This window comes from Triturus cristatus, chromosome 10 (assembly GCF_964204655.1).
Source record: "Triturus cristatus chromosome 10, aTriCri1.1, whole genome shotgun sequence".
Taxonomy (NCBI): domain Eukaryota; kingdom Metazoa; phylum Chordata; class Amphibia; order Caudata; family Salamandridae; genus Triturus; species Triturus cristatus.
Window position 1 is genome coordinate 155,597,509 of NC_140593.1, and position 17,975 is coordinate 155,615,483.

At 47.7% G+C, this 17,975-nt stretch overlaps 1 protein-coding gene across 1 annotated transcript in view; it reads right to left on the bottom strand.

Annotated features, from left to right (window-relative positions):
* The window catches only part of UBA5 (ubiquitin like modifier activating enzyme 5), a 73,827-nt gene that overhangs the window by 15,438 nt on the left and 40,414 nt on the right, over positions 1-17,975 (bottom strand). The window contains exon 7 of the mRNA XM_085630688.1: positions 17,479-17,583. Within this exon, the coding sequence (XP_085486814.1) occupies positions 17,479-17,583 (105 nt within the window). The remainder of the gene's footprint in view (positions 1-17,478; positions 17,584-17,975) is intronic.

The following is a 17,975-nucleotide window of genomic DNA, read 5'->3' on the forward strand; positions in this document are numbered from 1 at the left end:
CGGCAGACCCGTAAGCAGAGAATCGGCCAGGGACCAGGGTTCAATTCCCGACGCGGCAGGGTCGTGGACCAGGGTCAAAATGGACTCGATAATTCTCGCCTCGGTACCTACTCTAACCAGGAACACACTCGTCAACTCTGGGCATTAAGCTTGCCTCATCTCCACAACGGCCCCCCACAGACGCCAGGGATGCCTGGTTTCACCTTGGAGATACCCAGAAAGGGACCATCTCACAGGGATAGCCAGGACGGGTTCCCCAGCTGTCTATAGTGCTGGGACACTTCCGAGTAGCTGTGCGCTGAATAAATTAAAAAATAACATAGTAGGAGAACCCAAAGCAGCTTCTGTAATGGCACAATCCATCTATTTTTCAAGTAGAAATGTCTTAAAAGCTCTGCTCGATTCACCATATTTGTGAAGGATCAGAAGCTGGAAATTTTGCAAAGTCCTAAAATTCCACAGCACTCGACACCAACCATTCCAACATATGGGGAGGTGATGGAAAAAGTTATTTACCTGCAACGGCTTGACACTACTCCAGATTCACATGCTGTGAATTATTCAGCCATCTAGCAGATGAAATTCTTTTTCCCTGCTGTGGTGACTAGTGACTCATAGTGTTTGTCTTTATTTATTCTGAGGCTTTACTTTTTTGTTTCTGGCCCTACTCCCCTTTACTGAGAATGTAACAGGTGGGGGTGTGCCAGGGGAGCGGCATCTGAATCCAGAATAGCTTCAAGCTGCAAAACGTTTGTTACATATAAATACCTTTGCTTTTGCATTATGTATCTTTTCTGGATTCACATGCTGTGCACCAATTACGTAGCAGTATTAGCTTTTTGCAGGATAGTATGATTAAGTGAACGAGTGGTGGCAAAGAGGTGTTTCAGAATCTTCTGGTCCACCTCTCTCTCCTGGTTTGCATGAATATGCACAAAATAATGCTTTGTTACGGTATGGACTGAAGACCATCTGACGGCCGTGCATTTGTCACTGATATAGACATTCTCCAGAAATGCTAGTTTAATTTATTTTTTCCTTGTGGAATGCACCTTTGGTTGGTTAGCTAGGGTTGTTGTTGCCAGGTTGTAACATGCTTGGATGGTCACCGCTATCCATCTGCAACACTCCCTTCAATTACTATGCTCAAGGAGGTTATTACAATTTAAAGACTGTCTGAAGAGTGAGATACATGAGCCTTCTTTTGTGCACCAGTTCAAAAAGATGTTTCATAAGATGTGCCAGTACCAGGCTGAGGTTCCACAAAGGCGCGAGGGTGATTTTCGTGGGGAAATTCTCTTTGCTCCTTCTACAAATGTTTAATTACTGGAGTACCAAAAAGGTTCCTCCCAATGGAGCCCCAGGAATGTGAGACTAAAGCAGAGAAGTGCACGTGGATAGAAGAATATGAGAGTTTTGTATTGAGTGTAGTGAGAAAAGTATTTAATAATTGTTGTGTCCACCATCAGGTTATCTACCAGGTTTACTTTTGTACAGCAGCTGTGTGTGGTAGGGCACATTGCTTCCCTTAACACTTCCACTTCTATGCCCTTAACTAGTAGGCTAAGAGGCACTGGAAACCGCTTATACGCTAAGGCTTACCGGCTCCTGATGACCCATTTTCTCCTCTTATAGGATTGAGAGGTTTTGAAAGGCTGGTATTTCTTTCACACTGATGGTTGCATTCCTATTAGGTCTGGGTATAAATGTATGTGTGCCCACTGTGGGGCTATTGCAATGTCATGCTTGATCACCACTGGTACCAGGTGGAACAATAGTCAAATATTTCTCAACAGTTATCAACAGTTAATACCCCTGGGATGGGTATTCAGGGTATCTGGATGCTAACCTTGGCGTTTTTTTGTGTTTGCCTGTGCTGTGAATACATCATACTGGTTGTGTGGTCTGTTTGGAATGAAATAATTTTTGCTTTTAGTGCAAGGAAAACTCTCTTATGTTCCAACACATTTATGTGTTTTACTCCGTCTTGCTGTGTGCACCTTCTACTCAGTTTTAAATTCTCTATTTGAGGACCCCTCCCTGTGTGGGATGCATCTGTGGCGATTGTCACTGTGGAGACTGGCTGCTTGGACAGCCTGCCTTTTGTTAAATTTTATAATACTCACCTCTGTATCTCTGTGACCACTAACTATGCAGCCACTCTTGTATGGCTCTTATAAGTAACCTAGTGAAAAGAATTGGGTAACTTCACAAAGCCATCATCACAAACATTTTCATCACTGTTCTCACCGTCAGGTTTGTGGCATCTGGAAAAATGAACTTGCTCAATCAGTGCTACGGCTCTTTTGGACTGAGAAGGCTTTGACCTTGTTCAAGTGTAGCTCTGTTCCTTAGAAGGTCTTTCTCTTCACCGAGTTGCAGAGAATTCCTCCACTCTAATGTGTACAATTTTTCCATTACCTGGTCAATGTTGCAATAAGCTTTCCTTTACCAGCCAGTCATCTAGATGTGGGTACTTCTATATTCCCTGGCTACACAAGTGTGGAAAATATGTATTGTCTCACTGGCTACACAAGTGTGCAAAATATGTATTGTGTCACAAGAACAACTCTCTCCACCCACAGGGACCAGGGTCTTGATACGTTATATGAACAGAGTCCACCGTGGAGCTCTTAGTAAGAAAATTGAAACCTTTTTGTATAAATCAGAGGAAACCCAAACTTAATGTATTATTCAAGCAGCCTAAGGGGAGGTTCTCATTTAGGTTGCAAAAAACAGACAGTGAGACTGGAAAGGCTTCTGTTTGTGGTGTGTATTTTCTGCCAATATAAATGCAAATAACAGTGAGACTCATAAAAAGTGCAGGCGACGCAGTGCTCAAGTGTGTGCATAAACATTAAAAGACATCATAAATCATCCTTGGTTCTTTTGTCAAGTTATATCAAACATGAATGTGCATACATGTAGGAAAGTGACACTTTTTGACATGCTCCCTCCCCCCCACCTTTTGCTTGGTCTCGGATGCAATTTTGACAGATGTGCACCGGGTTCCTGGTATCCAGGTCCCCAGTGCCAGGCCGCTTCCCCTAAACTTGTTCCTCAAATTGGCAATACCTTTAGCAGCTCCTGTAAGTCCTTAGTAAGTGGGACCCCAGGTACCTAGGGCAAGGAGGCTAAAGACGGTCCCCAAAGGCTGCAGCATCCATTGTGCCACCCTAAGGGATTCCTCAGCACCAACATGCAAACTGCCGTTGCAGGATGCACGTCTTGGTGCAGATAAAAGTGAAAACACAACATGGCACACGTCCCAGTGTGCCATGCCTGCCGACACTGCATGCAGTCTAGGTAAGCCACCATTACAGCAGGTCTTACAGTCCTAAGCCAGGGTGCACTATACTACATGTGTGGACATATCAGCATGAGCAGATATGCCACTGTGATGTCTAATTCAATTGCTAGATGTCACAAGTGAACAGGGAAGCCATTTTAAGTACATGTGCAGGACACTGATAAAACGAGTTCCCCAGCATATGTTGGCTTCACTGAAATTTATGTTTCAAGTGGTGGATTTATTAATACATGCACCCAGAGAGCACCTTAGAGCAGCCCTCTGAAAACCTACGAGCTTCTAGTGTGTTGGCTGATAGGTGTCGACCAGCCTGGCACCACATATGTTATGTTATTTACATTTGTTGAGTGCACATATCCGCCACATGGGACTCATGGCGCTGTTGCATGTTCAATTTAGGTGAATCATTCACGGCACACACGAGAGGAAACAATGTCTTCTGACCCAACCCTCTTGCAGGTGAAAGCCTACGCTCTGTGAGGGTAGAAACAAGGCCTGCTCTGGCTGGATGTGTTGTCACCTCCTTCAAGCAGAATGGCTAAGTAATCAGCATATTAGGACAGCAGGCTTCAAAGACCTCTGCTGCCTTTCATATGTGACCGCAGCCTCCCCAGATAGGGGAAATGCCAACCTCCTGCCTGGGCCCATTTGTCACCAAGTCAGATGGAAAGTTAGATATGCAGGGAGGCGTGGTGCACTACCAGGCCAGTCACACCCCTAAGGTGAGCTGCCCATTGTGCCCCACTTTAGGAAAATTCTGCCATCTTGGTGATGGCAAAATTAGGAACTCTGGGACACAGTTTTGCCCACTTCTGACAATCGTTGAAAGGTCTGTCAATAGAATGACCATAACGTCTGTGGAAGAATGAATCTCCTTTCTAGGACGCACTAATTATAAGTGCCATGTAAATCCATTAAATCCAATCTGGACTATCGGTATCTGAAACAATACATACATTCACCAATGTAAATCTGTATAGCAATACCACTTTGTATATAAAAATATCCAATAGGGAATGGTCTACAGTCCATGTGAGTAAAAGAGGACTGTGGTTATGCTTCATGCGATTAGGAAATATGGGTGCTGAACATTTTATATCTAATAACGGCCCAGTCAGTATCGTTGGAACAGGGCATGTTGCCATGTGTGTATGACTCCGCCTCTGTCTATTGTGAGTCAATGTGCAATTCCTCGTGTGTGTTTCAATGTGCGAGCAACGTGGTCGGGCAAGACGGATTTATATTGGTGAATATATATATTGTTGCAGATACTGATATAGTCCAGATTGGATTTAATGGACTTACATGGCACTTATAATTAGTGCAGCCTAGAAAGGAGATACATTCTACAACAGATGTTACGGTCATTCTATTGACAGATCTTCCAGCGGTTGTGCAGTGGATATACATTGATATTGTTTCACACATTCCCTTCTCTGGTGCACATTAGTGAGCCATTTAGTAACACACACAACAGATAATACAGAGACAGTAGTGTTTTCTGATGCAGACTGATGGTTGGTCTGATTTCTGTCTCTCAAAACATGCAGATATTGAGCCAGACGACTTGTTCTGAGGAGACCCTCCCATTTACAAAGGGTTGAAACGTCGACATAGATCGTCTTTAGTTCTTTGTTTATTTTTGATCCACATTATGCTAGGATGTATGCACATGCGTGTTTATATAACTTGACTTAGGAGTCACACTGTTGTTTGCATTTGTATTGAAGGAGAATACTCAACACAAACAGAAACCTTTCCAGTTTCATTATCTAGTTTTTGCGACCCAAATGAGAACTTTCCATTAGGCTGCCTAAATAATACATTTAGTGTGGGTTTCCCCCCCAATTTATACAAATAAGATTCCATTTTGTTACAAACAGACCCACAGTGGACTCTGTTCATGTAACGTACACAAGTGTGCAGCCACCACCATAAGATATTTTGTGAACTCTCTCAATGCAGACTTTATTCCGGACTCTAACAATTTTAACTGGTAATGAGCACTCCTTACCATATAATGAGCCATATAATGAGATACCGGTTGTTGCTCCTGATCATCGGGATATGGAAGTAGAAGTCATTCAGATCAATAGTCGTCATATAGTTTCCCTTCTGTAACAATGGCATCACTCCCTGAAGGTGGCCATTTTTTATTTCTTGGTCCTGACATTTTGCTTGGGAATCTCTATTGTTGGTCTTAAAGTCAGGTCTTGTTCTGGGATCAGTCTGCCCCCTACTGATGTTAAATGTTGGGGGCATCCTACATGAGATGCAAGATCATTATGAACTGGCTCTTGCCTAGTGCTCTGGCACAAAAGCGGTGTCTGTTCTGTGCAGTACGCTGTCACTATGGACTTCCTCCCTGATTGTCTGCCCAGACTGGTATGGCTTTATTGTTTCTGCAAACCAGGCTTCACCATTGGTCTTAAAAACAATTGTTAGAGCAGATGTTGCAGGAGATCTTGATCTCCTCTCATTGCTGGTGACCACATTTTCGGAGCAATGCATCTGAATTGCCAATATGCCACTGGGTAGCAGCTGCCCACTCCGTTTTTCAGCCTACTCCCTGCAGCCTTTTGCTCTGTCTGGTAGTGGATTCCGATACATTAGCCTTCTTTTTAGACATTATTAGCAAGTCCACTTGTGCGCTGGTCTGTGTACATTGGATCCTGACTTGAAGGCCTACATTTAATCACTCTTAGTGTGACTGCCTTCGAAGAAGCTGGTTCTTTAAAGACTTCTTTGTCCTGCTCTACATTCCTAGTGAGAATGGACAGGAACTGTCTCATCTTCTAAAAAAAAAAAAAAAAAACTCTTCCGAGATGATTAAAGCATCTTGTAGGAAACAAACCTCCAGCTGTTCTACCTACTTCTGCTCTTTTAACCACTTCGTTATACAATAAGAAGACATCTAGTGTGGAAATTTAGCTTGCAAACTGAACATTATCTGCGCCATCTTGTCTCTCCCCAGCGCGACACACAGGAAAGCGCACGGCAGCCATTTTAGGCACCCTGGTCTCTCCCTGCTCATTGCCGATCGCCAGCGCGTCCCCCTGGCGCTGCAAGCATCCCCCGCGCGCAGGCCACCCCCGCTCTCTCATACACGGGCCATAAACCCTCTCCTTCTGCGCGACCCTGCCATGGAACCACATCCCACGCCTGACCGACATCCCATACATGGTCATGCATCTCTTTGATAACCCCCTTCCTCTGCGCCCCATTGTCCGAACCGATCCCAGGCCATCACCTAGCCCTGCGGATGCAGTTTATTGCCCCTACTGTAAGGGAAACACCCCACATCAAAGGGATTACAGTAGATCAAAGCCCCTACCCCCTGAGACCCGGCCAGTCGCACACACCCCCGGGAATTGGCGGAATGTCCAGCTGTGTGATAGCCATCTCCTACTGTGGATGGGGTGGGGACTTCCACTGTAGATATGTGTGGGAACGAGCTCGAAGTGGGGATTCCGAGGATGTTCTTTCATGTTCCAAGACAATCTCAAGAATGTGCCATGTATGATAACTCTGCAATAAAGTCATAAACCTGTGTATAAGAGGCCAGGCCTCAGAGATGCAGTTAGAGCACCTCGTGACGATACCTTGCTGTCTGATCTGAGGTGTTCTGCTCCGACGGAATAAAACTTTGTTTCCTGCCTTCCAGTCTCCGGCGCCTGCCTCTTTATTGGTTTAACATCGAATGGTATAAGAGGCGATTACCGCCGGGCAATACTTGAAAGGTTATCGACTGAAACTGCCGCTACCGTTTAACAATTGGCGTCCCAAGCGTGGGGCCCATCAGCGACACGTGGATCCAGTGGGAGAGGTCCCGACGACAGAGTGAACAACTGCAACGATCGGGAGAGCTCCTGCCCGATAGACCCTCGTCTGGCAGCCGATCATCCGAACTTCACTGGTTCCGAGCAGACCTCTCTCGAGTGATCTACGGTCCTGACTGGGAACCATCAGGAGTGCCGCGGCAAATACGGAGAGTAGAGGACGATCGGGCGCTGGAGGCGGAAGACGAGAAACTGTCCACGCGGTCCAGGTAAGGTCGTGAAACACGACAAATTGCGAAATAATTGATTGATTGTTTGAAATACTAGTATTGCTTATTGATTGTTCTCTTTGAGATATTCGCTGTCTACAAACGGGGAGGAGTAGAAATACTCTCTCTCTCTCCCTTTGCAGATAGTGAAGGGTAGGTAACGCAGACTTTTGTCCCCGTTGTAACCCGTCGTGCCTATCTTTATCTCCCCACTGATTGATTGTCCGAACATTGATTGTTTTGAAGAATAGTGCTCTTTGAGATATTCTCTGTTTGCAAATAACGTAGAATAGAAATATTCGGTCTAGTCTTTGCAAATAGTGAAGGGTAGGTAACGCAGACTTTTGTCCCCGTTGTAACCCGTCGTGCCTATCTTTATCTCCCCATTGATTGATTGATTGTCCGAACACTAGTTGTTCGATATTGGTTCTTTGGAGGTATTCTCTGCTTACAAATAACGAGGAATAGAGATATTCTGTCTAGTCTTTGCAAGCAGTGAAAAGATAGGTAGTGCTGACTTTTGTCCCCGTTGAAACCCGTCATGCCTATCTTCTCCCCACTGATTGGTAGTTGGTTCTGCCCGGACCGCTTATTAGAGGTGGACCATCCGGCTCCACTGGAAGGCACCCCTAATAAGGACATGTTCACTAAATATGGACTAGTCGCCGTAGCACCCTCCCAATCGGTAGTGCAACACCCACAACCCCCAAACACAAGGGAAAGCAGTACAGGGGCCTCGGTCCTCACAGCCTCCGCGCCGGCCGAGCCTCTTGTACTGAACACAACGTCGGCAATAACGTTGGATGACCCTGAGATGAGAAAGAAAGATTCCACCAGAATGAATCGACTAACAAGGGATGAACGAGCAGAAATCGACAAGATAGTAGGGACACTGGTGGAGCGAAAGGAAAGTGAGGAGTATATAACAGACGTGTATAACTCATATGCCGACAGCCGCAGACGACACTTTGTCGTACGACTTTGTTATCACGCCCTGAATACATATGAGGATAGGTACCACGATAAAGGTCCCGAAGGCTTAGCGGCCCTATATAGGAAGGTAGACATTGGGGAAGAAGGAGAGGGCGATGTGACGAACCTCTTCACTCGTACACTCGAGGTCTATCGACACCTTAAAGAACACAGACAGGCCACCAAAGCAGAAACCCCCATAGCGACTAAGCCCCAGGAAGGAAGACTGATACCATGATGCCCATCAAAGAGGCCGCCCCCTACTGGGTCCCCCCACGAGGTCAGGGAACACATGACGACATCAACCACCAAGATGCGAAGGGAAGGGTTGTATATAATTGGGTCTACCAGCCATGGGACCGACAAGACATTTTGACCTTTAGAAAAACCCTACCCGACTTAAGAAAGAACCCGACTGCCTTCTACACCGAACTAGGTACAGCCTTAGGCTCAACAATAATGACTTTAGCAGATATCGACTTGTTCTTCGGATTATGTCTGCCGGCTGATGTGTGGAAGCAAATCCGGAAAGTTGACCACGCTGAGCCGTTCGGATATACCTGGGTACAACTCGATACCATAGATAAACAGCGAGAACCGGGACAGAAACCCCCGAAAGCCATATTGGAGCTCCCAGACAAGATTGTACAGAAATTGAAGACTCTAATCCCAGAAAGAAAGGTAGACTGGTCGAAAGTGACGGCTTGTCGCCAGAAACCCCAAGAGGATGTGTCTGAATACTTCTCTCGATTCGAGACTGTGTTTTCCGATTATAGTGGCCAGGACATGACCACTGCAACCGGACATCACCTCTTTGTCCAGAATTATGTGAAGGGTCTGTCACAAGAAGTCTCCCAGAAGCTACAGACCAGCGAGAGTAGTTGGGCAGCCTCCAAACCCGCAGCAATCCTCCAGATGGCCCAATACTACGAAAACCAAAGAAATGAGAACGATAGGGCGTCAGAGAGGAAGAAAAAGGAACTGAAGGAGAGGGTAATGATAGCACAGTTGCAAGGGGTGACCATAGGAAGGGAACCCCCGAAAGGGAATTACCAACCAACCGCCCCTAGAAAGCTACCCCCTAGAGACCATACCCCTGCACCCTACAACGGACGGAGAGACTTAGATGGGAACCAATGTGCGTTCTGTAGAGGGTTCGGACACTGGAAATCCCAGTGCCCGGTCCTTCTGGAATTGAACAAAAATAGGGACCCCAGAGACACAGCATATGACCCCAGAAATAGAGGACAGGGACGAGGGTACACGAACGACGCCATCAACGACAGGCCAGGCAGACCAAACACCTTTGATCGCCCCCGACAAAACCAGTGTCAGCAGTCCGACTACGAAAGCACCCATGACTTCGCATAGGACCGCCAGGGGCAAGGGAGGGATCCAGTCGAACTCCGTGTTGACCAGCAAGGTCCTTACGTCACTGCTAAGGTCTTGGGCACCAAGTCTCCATTCCTGGTAGATACTGGGGCGACACGTAGTGCGTTATCTAAACGACTGATTCCTAGGGCACCCTTGTCTGGCTCACATGTAACCTCAATAGGCTTCGATGGAACGCCCTCCACTAACCCCTTATCAGCACCAATCTCCTTTAACTTAGAAGATAACGCCACTGACACGACCTTTCTACTCTCCTCCAACACCCCCGATGCTATTATGGGACTTGATTTGCTAAAACATTTTCGAGCTACCATCAGATGCTCCCCAGACGGAGTTCGAGTCATCCTGCACGATAACCCAGATCTGTTCAGACCTTGTCACACACGGCGTATGCTCTCTATAACCGATGCTGACCTGTCCCTACTCGACACGTTACCTTCACATCAATGGGCTAAAACCGACTCAGATGTAGGGCGCATGGTGATCGACCCAGTACACATAACCGTCCGACCGGACGCAGTGCTCCCAAAGCTTCCACAGTATCGGATATCGCCCGAAGGCGAGAAGGCATTGGTGAAAATCATCGAGTCCCTAGTCGATGCAGGAGTGGTAGAAGAAGTAGTCAGTAATGTTTGCAACAGCCCTATCCTACCCATTGTAAAAAAGCAAGGCGAGGGAGACGAGAAAGCATACCGCTTTATTGTTGACTTACGAGAAGTTAACAAAGTAGTCATACCTCAGTACCCCGTGGTCTCAGACATCACCACCATCCTCACCCTGATTCCGTCCACTGCCACCACTTTTACCGTTATTGATCTCAAGAACGCATTCTTTTCCATCCCCATCCACCCAGACAGCCGCTACCTGTTCGGCTTCACTTTAAAAGCCCGTTCGTACAGATTCTGTAGGGCACCCCAAGGCTACACTGAGTCCCAGCATTTATAGCCAAGCCCTCAAGAGACAACTAGATGCAGTCCAGCTACCCGATGGAGTGGTGTTAATACAGTACGTCGATGACATTCTTTTGGCGGCCGACACCACTCCACTTGCAGTCACAGCCACCATTCACCTCCTCCACTTCCTCGCGGAAAACGGTCACAAGGTCTCCAGGAAGAAGTTGCAATTCTGCCAACCCCAAGTGACATATCTAGGCCACCTACTATCCAAAGACGGGAGGAAACTTACCCCTGACCGAATTCAGACCATCCTAGAAACCCCTGTTCCCAAAACTCAGAAGCAAGTGCGGTCTCTAGTAGGCCTCACCTCCTTTTGTCGACAATGGTTGCCAAACTTCAGTCTTATTGTAAAACCTCTGCTTTCCCTGCTGGCTAAAGATGTCCCCTTCCCCCTCCCCTGGACACCCGAATGCCAATCCTCCTTCAAAGAATTACGAGACGCCCTCTGCTCGGCCCCAGTCCTAGGAACCACAGACTACACTAAACCTTTCTCCCTCTACACCCACGAAAGGGAGGGATGTGCGTGGTCTGTCCTAACCCAGTCCATAGGCCCTAAACAACGCCCTTGTGCCTACTTCTCTGCCACTCTTGACCCTGTAGCTAGAGCTTTGCCCGCCTGCCTTCGAGCAGTAGCCGCCGCTGCTGTCTCTATCCGGCAAAGTGAGGGGATCGTGCTCTCGAACCCCCTCACAGTATTGGTACCCCATGCGGTTGACACCCTCCTGAACCAAACCAAGACCCAACACCTGACTAGCGCACGACTGACTGGTTACGAACTAACTCTGCTTGCACCCCACATCACATTGAAACGATGCACCACTCTGAATCCAGCTACTCTACTACCTCTCCCTGACGCTGACCCCAATGCGTCCCCTATACATGACTGCGTGACCCTCACCGACGTACAGACCAAGAGTAGGGTTGACCTCCGGGATACTGCCTTCCCGGACCCTAACGGAGAACTGTGGGTGGATGGCTCATGTATCAAGCTCCCCGATGGCACCACCTCAGCTGCATATGCAGTCACCACAGCCCGAACAGTTGTTGAGACAGCCCGCATCACACAGCGATCCGCACAGGCAGCGGAACTAATTGCTCTCACACAAGCATGCATCCTGGCAGCAGGGACAACCGCAAACATTTACACAGACAGTCAGTACGCCTTCGGGGTAGTTCACCACTTTGGGCTCTTATGGAAAGAGAGGGGATTCTTGACTTCCCATGGCACACCCATCCTGCATGGAGATCTAGTCTCTGCCCTGACCGAAGCAGTCCTCCTCCCCACACGACTGGCTGTGATCAAATGCCAGGCACACAAGAAGGTGACAGACATTATAGGACAGGGAAATGCACTAGCTGACATTACTGCCCGAACCACAGCCGAGAGTAGGTCCACGACCCATATGTACGTGACCAGGTCACAAACTGAGAAATGGAAGGATGCTAGGGAAACGATTAGGGATATCCAACTAGCCAGCACACCACACGAATTAACTGAATGGGCCCGGGTGGGATTGAAGGACGATGACGGTTGCTGGCGAACTAAAGACTCGAACAAATGGTTGCTACCCGACTCATACTTGATCCCCATGCTGACCATGGCACACTCCCCCGCACACATAGGGTCTGCCCCCATGATCGAACTCATCTCCAAAGTCTGGCACAACGACAAAATCCCAGACTCAGCCAAACGTCTGGTCCAACAATGCCTGGTATGCCTCCAACACAACCCTGGGAAAGGAACTGCTGTACCCCGGGGAGGGTTTGGGGTTCCCAATCACCCCTTTGAAGTCCTACAAATGGACTATGTCCAGTTAAAAAGCTGCCAAGGTTTTAAGTACGTACTTGTCGTTGTGTGTGCCTTCAGCAAGTGGGTGGAGGCCTACCCAACCCACGACAACACCGCTATGACTACCGCAAAGGTACTACTGAAAGAATTCTTCCCCAGATACGGCCTTTGTCGAATTTTGTGGAGCGATAATGGCCCCCACTTTGTAGCCGAGGTTATCCAACTCATCTTAAAGGGGCTGGGTGTGAAACAGAAATTCCACGCGGTCTTCCATCCCCAATCTGCAGGCTTGGTTGAGCGACATAATGCCACATTGAAGCTTAAGATAGCAAAAATAGTTGCCACCACAGGACTGAAATGGCCAGACGCTCTCCCGCTAGCATTGCTATCAATGCGTTCCACCCCACTAAACACCACTTAACCCCCTACGAGGTCGTTTTCGGGCGGCCCATGAACCTTTGGACTGCACCAAAGCCAACATCCATCCACGACGTCCCGGACGTCCTCATGTTTGACTATTTGTATAACCTAACTAAAACGTTGTCTGTTATCCATCAGCAGGTGCTGCAAGCCATTCCCGATGTTTCCAGGGGCCCCGGGCACGACATCCAACCCGGCGACTTTGTCTTAGTGCGTAACTTCCAGCGCACCAAGAGTCTGGAGCCCCGGTGGACGGGCCCCCTGCAAGTCCTGATCACCACCCGAACAGCTCTTCGAGTGGAGGGGAAACGCAATTGGCTGCATGCACACCACTGCAAGAAGGTATCACCGACCCTGACGACCACGGACAACATCACCGCCCAAGAAGAACTTCTGGACAAAGACCGACCATCCCTGAACCGCCGCCCAGATACGGAGACACTTGAGCTAGTGAAATATCCCGATCCCACCGTGCCATCCAAGGAAGGGTATAACTTGCGACGAAAGGAGAGAACTTCGGCTAAGCAGACCACAAACTAAGTGGAAATCTCAGAGCGGTAGCCTAGCCACCTCAAAGGCCACCAGGAGAGAAACTAAACAAAGTCTGTGGTTCTGCCCGCTACCGAGTCTCTTGAAGGTGATGGAAGCGCCCGACATGAAGATGATGGAAGCAACCGGACGTCCGAAGATCCACTACAAAAACCCAAAGACTGACAGAATGCACAGCTCAAAGACTATTACACTTTTCATTACCCTTCTCTTTTGCCTTCTCCTCATGGTCACCTTCTGGATCATGGAGGAGAGCACACCCGCTCATAAGACATTGCTGACCACCGTTCAACCTACCACCATGAAAGAACACCATCTGATCTCACTTTCACCCCAACTCCGAGAAAGGCGTAAGAAGTTCTGGAATAACTCTTTTGTGCAGTTGCTCCACCAACACAATCTTGCCGCCAACGCCACTAATTGCTGGATCTGTGGATTGCTACCACATGCCACTGGACACTCTATCCCTTTCATCCCTTCACCTTTTTCTGTCCATGGTTCCTGCCTCGCCTGGCTAATCCTCCTGCAGGAAAGCTACAGGGACAATGCCACTTCCGGCAAAACTGTGTCGCACTTCTACCATGGGTTCTGGCTGAACAAAACTGGAAAAACTTCTGCCCCCTTCTGCCCTCTGAGATCAAACACTTCCTTTCACATGGACATCCCTGCCAAAGAACGAGTTGAAATGCAAGTGTTCAACAACCCAGCCAGACCCACCTTCTCTTACCTCCGGAAACGGACGGCCGCCACCCTAACAGTGGCCCTATCCGTCATCAACATCACTGGATTTGTGTGCCTCGAAGGCCTGGGGGCGCAGCTGGTGGGCCACAGCTCCTGCCTCATCACCCGAACATTGGACTCAGTTGATCCACCCTCCTTTGTTGCCTCCCCGAATATGTACTTCGTCTGTGGTACTAAGGCCTACACCTGGCTTCCGAAAGGTTGGGGAGGCACCTGCTACATCGCCTTTGTCCTTCCTCCGACATATGTGGCTCCAGCAAACCATCACCGACAGAAACGTGCCAAAGACATTGTGCAAGCCGACTCCACCGGAGCACAGTTCATGGACGCAGTAAAAGGTCTTGTTCCACTCTGGGGTCCAATGGCAAACAGCCGTGCCATCCGCCACTTAACCCAGGCAGTCGAAACGGCGATGAACATTACGGCTGGCATCCTCGCCAACAACACCGCCGAGCTCCAGGCCGTCCGCCTAGTGGCTCTTCAGAACCGCCTCGTTCTAGATGTGGTTCTGGCTGATCGTGGAGGAGCATGCCGCATCATTGGGTCCAGCTGTTGTACCTACGTACCGGATAACTCACCCTCAGTCTACAAAGCAATTGAACACCTCCACAGACTTTCCGCAGAGGTTCATCAGGAGCAAGAAGAATGGTCACTGGGGAGTTGGTTTTGGGACACTATTAGAAGTTGGGGATGGAGGCTGTTTTCATTTATCCTAATACCAATTGTGATACTATGTGGATGCTGCTTGGGGATTCAGTGTCTGCCACCTTTATGTTCGCTTTTTATGAACTGCATCTGCCCTAAGACTTTGAACTTTGAAGCGGAACGAATGAAAGCTCTGTATGAGATGGAAGTTCGTAGTATTATGGGGATAGATCCGAACTAGACGAGCTGGCGAGACATGTTAAAAGGGAGGACTGTGGAAATTTAGCTTGCAAACTGAACATTATCTGCGCCATCTTGTCTCTCCCCAGCGCGACACACAGGAAAGCGCACGGCAGCCATTTTAGGCACCCTGGTCTCTCCCTGCTCATTGCCGATCGCCAGCGCGTCCCCCTGGCGCTGCAAGCATCCCCCGCGCGCCGGCCACCCCCGCTCTCTCATACACGGGCCATAAACCCTCTCCTTCTGCGCGACCCTGCCATGGAACCACATCCCACGCCTGACCGACATCCCATACATGGTCATGCATCTCTTTGATATCCCCCTTCCTCTGCGCCCCATTGTCCGAACCGATCCCAGGCCATCACCTAGCCCTGCGGATGCAGTTTATTGCCCCTACTGTAAGGGAAACACCCCACATCAAAGGGATTACAGTAGATCAAAGCCCCTACCCCCTGAGACCCGGCCGGTCGCACACACCCCCGGGAATTGGCGGAATGTCCAGCTGTGTGATAGCCATCTCCTACTGTGGATGGGGTGGGGACTTCCACTGTAGATATGTGTGGGAACGAGCTCGAAGTGGGGATTCCAAGGATGTTCTTTCATGTTCCAAGACAATCTCAAGAATGGGCCATGTATGATAACTCTGCAATAAAGTCATAAACCTGTGTATAAGAGGCCAGGCCTCAGAGATGCAGTTAGAGCACCTCGTGACGATACCTTGCTGTCTGATCTGATGTGTTCTGCTCCGACGGAATAAAACTTTGTTTCCTGCCTTCCAGTCTCCGGCGCCTGCCTCTTTATTGGTTTAACATCGAATGGTATAAGAGGCGATTACCGCCGGGCAATACTTGAAAGGTTATCGACTGAAACTGCCGCTACCGTTTAACACTAGGGTTCAGAGCTGTGATGGGCAGGAGTTTAGGTTTACCCTCCGTTTTTCTCTGGAGAAGAATCAGCCTCTACCTATGGTTGTTGGTCTTCCTCCAGTAAGAGTTGACCTCACTCCTCGTAAAGGTCCTCCTACTCTCGGGTTTCCATCTATTAGCGTTTCATCCCTAGGCCACTTTTCTCCTGTTTTTGAAGGTATTCTGCATGATTTTGAAGAGTCAGATGTTTTCGTTTGTAGCAATGATGACATTTTAGCCTCAGATCACTGCTTTTTCCTCCTGACGTCCAGCGATTGTTATTCAGCGTCATCCACCAAGCCATTCAACCTTTCTACCAGCATCAGTGGATCATTTCCTTGTATTCTTATCCTTACCTAGTATCTAGAGCTTCTTCCAGAGTTGAAACCTAGTGCAAAGGTTTGTCCCAATGGTGTATTTTGGTTATGCCCCCGGGGTCTCCATGATCTTCGCTACAGAGTCCACCTTTGAATGCCTAGCTGTGGACGGCTGTTTTGGTGTCTTTGAATTCAATGTTTTTGGCTCAAACCTGGTAAGACCATGAGTTATTGTACAAGTACACTTTTCGGCGTCAACAAATGCTCCTTTAGCGCCTTTGCCAGCAAGTCTCCAGTCTCCTAATCTACCTATGGCCTATCCTTTGCATCAAATTCTTGCTCTCCATGGGCCTCTTCTGCTTCCTACAATGTCCTTGCTGTCTGACAGCCCCAAGTCTTTCAGGGACACGTTTTACTTGGGACATGGCATACTGTGCCCAAAGTTGTTTATCGCAGACCTTTACAGTTCTTTCAAGGAAGGTCATGCAGCCTTCAATCTTATGAACCCTCGGGAGACACAGATTATAGGCCTTATAGATGTCAATTTGTGATGACAATTCAGACAAAACCTAAACAGGGTATTTGGCATGAATTACTGAATTCAGACGAGACCCCAGGATTAGACCTCATCCCAATTATGCATTCTCCGACCCCACGTAGTTGAAGCCTAACAGAAAAAACGTCTTGTTTAATTTATGGAGCAATTTCTTCAACATGTGTTTGATTTGTTGTCATTGTGAACTCCAAATCTCAGCGCGTCCATCTGTTTTACCTCAAGAAGCATCAACCCAGAGTCTTCGACACTGCTTCCGAACCGTGGGAAAAAGAATCTAAATATGACGAGCTTGCCTTTCAGCATTGTTGGCTTACATTCAACATAATAGAAGGCTGGCACTGCCCTACTTCTCATGCTGATAAAAAAAAAAAAAGGATAGGGACAGTTATGGACCCAACTACTACTTAGAAGAATAATGCACAGCATTTGACTCTAGAAAGGACTCATGCCGCACAAATACACGTTTCTATAAAATCCTATCTGCAACTTCAAATCAGGTCCCCTGTCCTCTGCCCTGATATCCCCAATGAAAAGCGCTTAGTGTGAAACACACCATAAGAGAAGCAGATACCCCTTAATAGAAGATGACAGCACACAATGAACATATTAAAAATGGACAACAGAACATAAATAAGTACCGCAAAACAGGCAGATTCTCCTGGTATAAGAAGCTGTATATGTCCGGAAACTGCATTTTCACTGACACCAGACTCCATCCATATTTGGCCAAGCTCATTACATGCCTAAAAGAAAATAAGGAAATGCAAATGAAACATATATGCAAGTAGACAGCCACCAATGGAAGAAAAAACAGTTTTAATGCAGTGGTCATTATTTCATAGGATTGTGGCATGGTTATTATAATTAGTACCTCTATTTACATACCTGTCACAGAACAGGCAGACTATATTTTCTTAAAATGAAACAAGCAGCTTAAAATCAAACAAGTAGGCTACATGACCTTCATTCGGGAAAGCAAAACAGTGCAAGAACTATTCTATAGAGGTCACTATTGCAGATAGTGCCACGACTACTACTATCATAATAAATTTGCAATAGAAATAAAGTTGGGTATTCTGTAATCGAAACGGTTGGATTCAAAATAAGAGGCAAACATGACAAAAACATTTTTTGA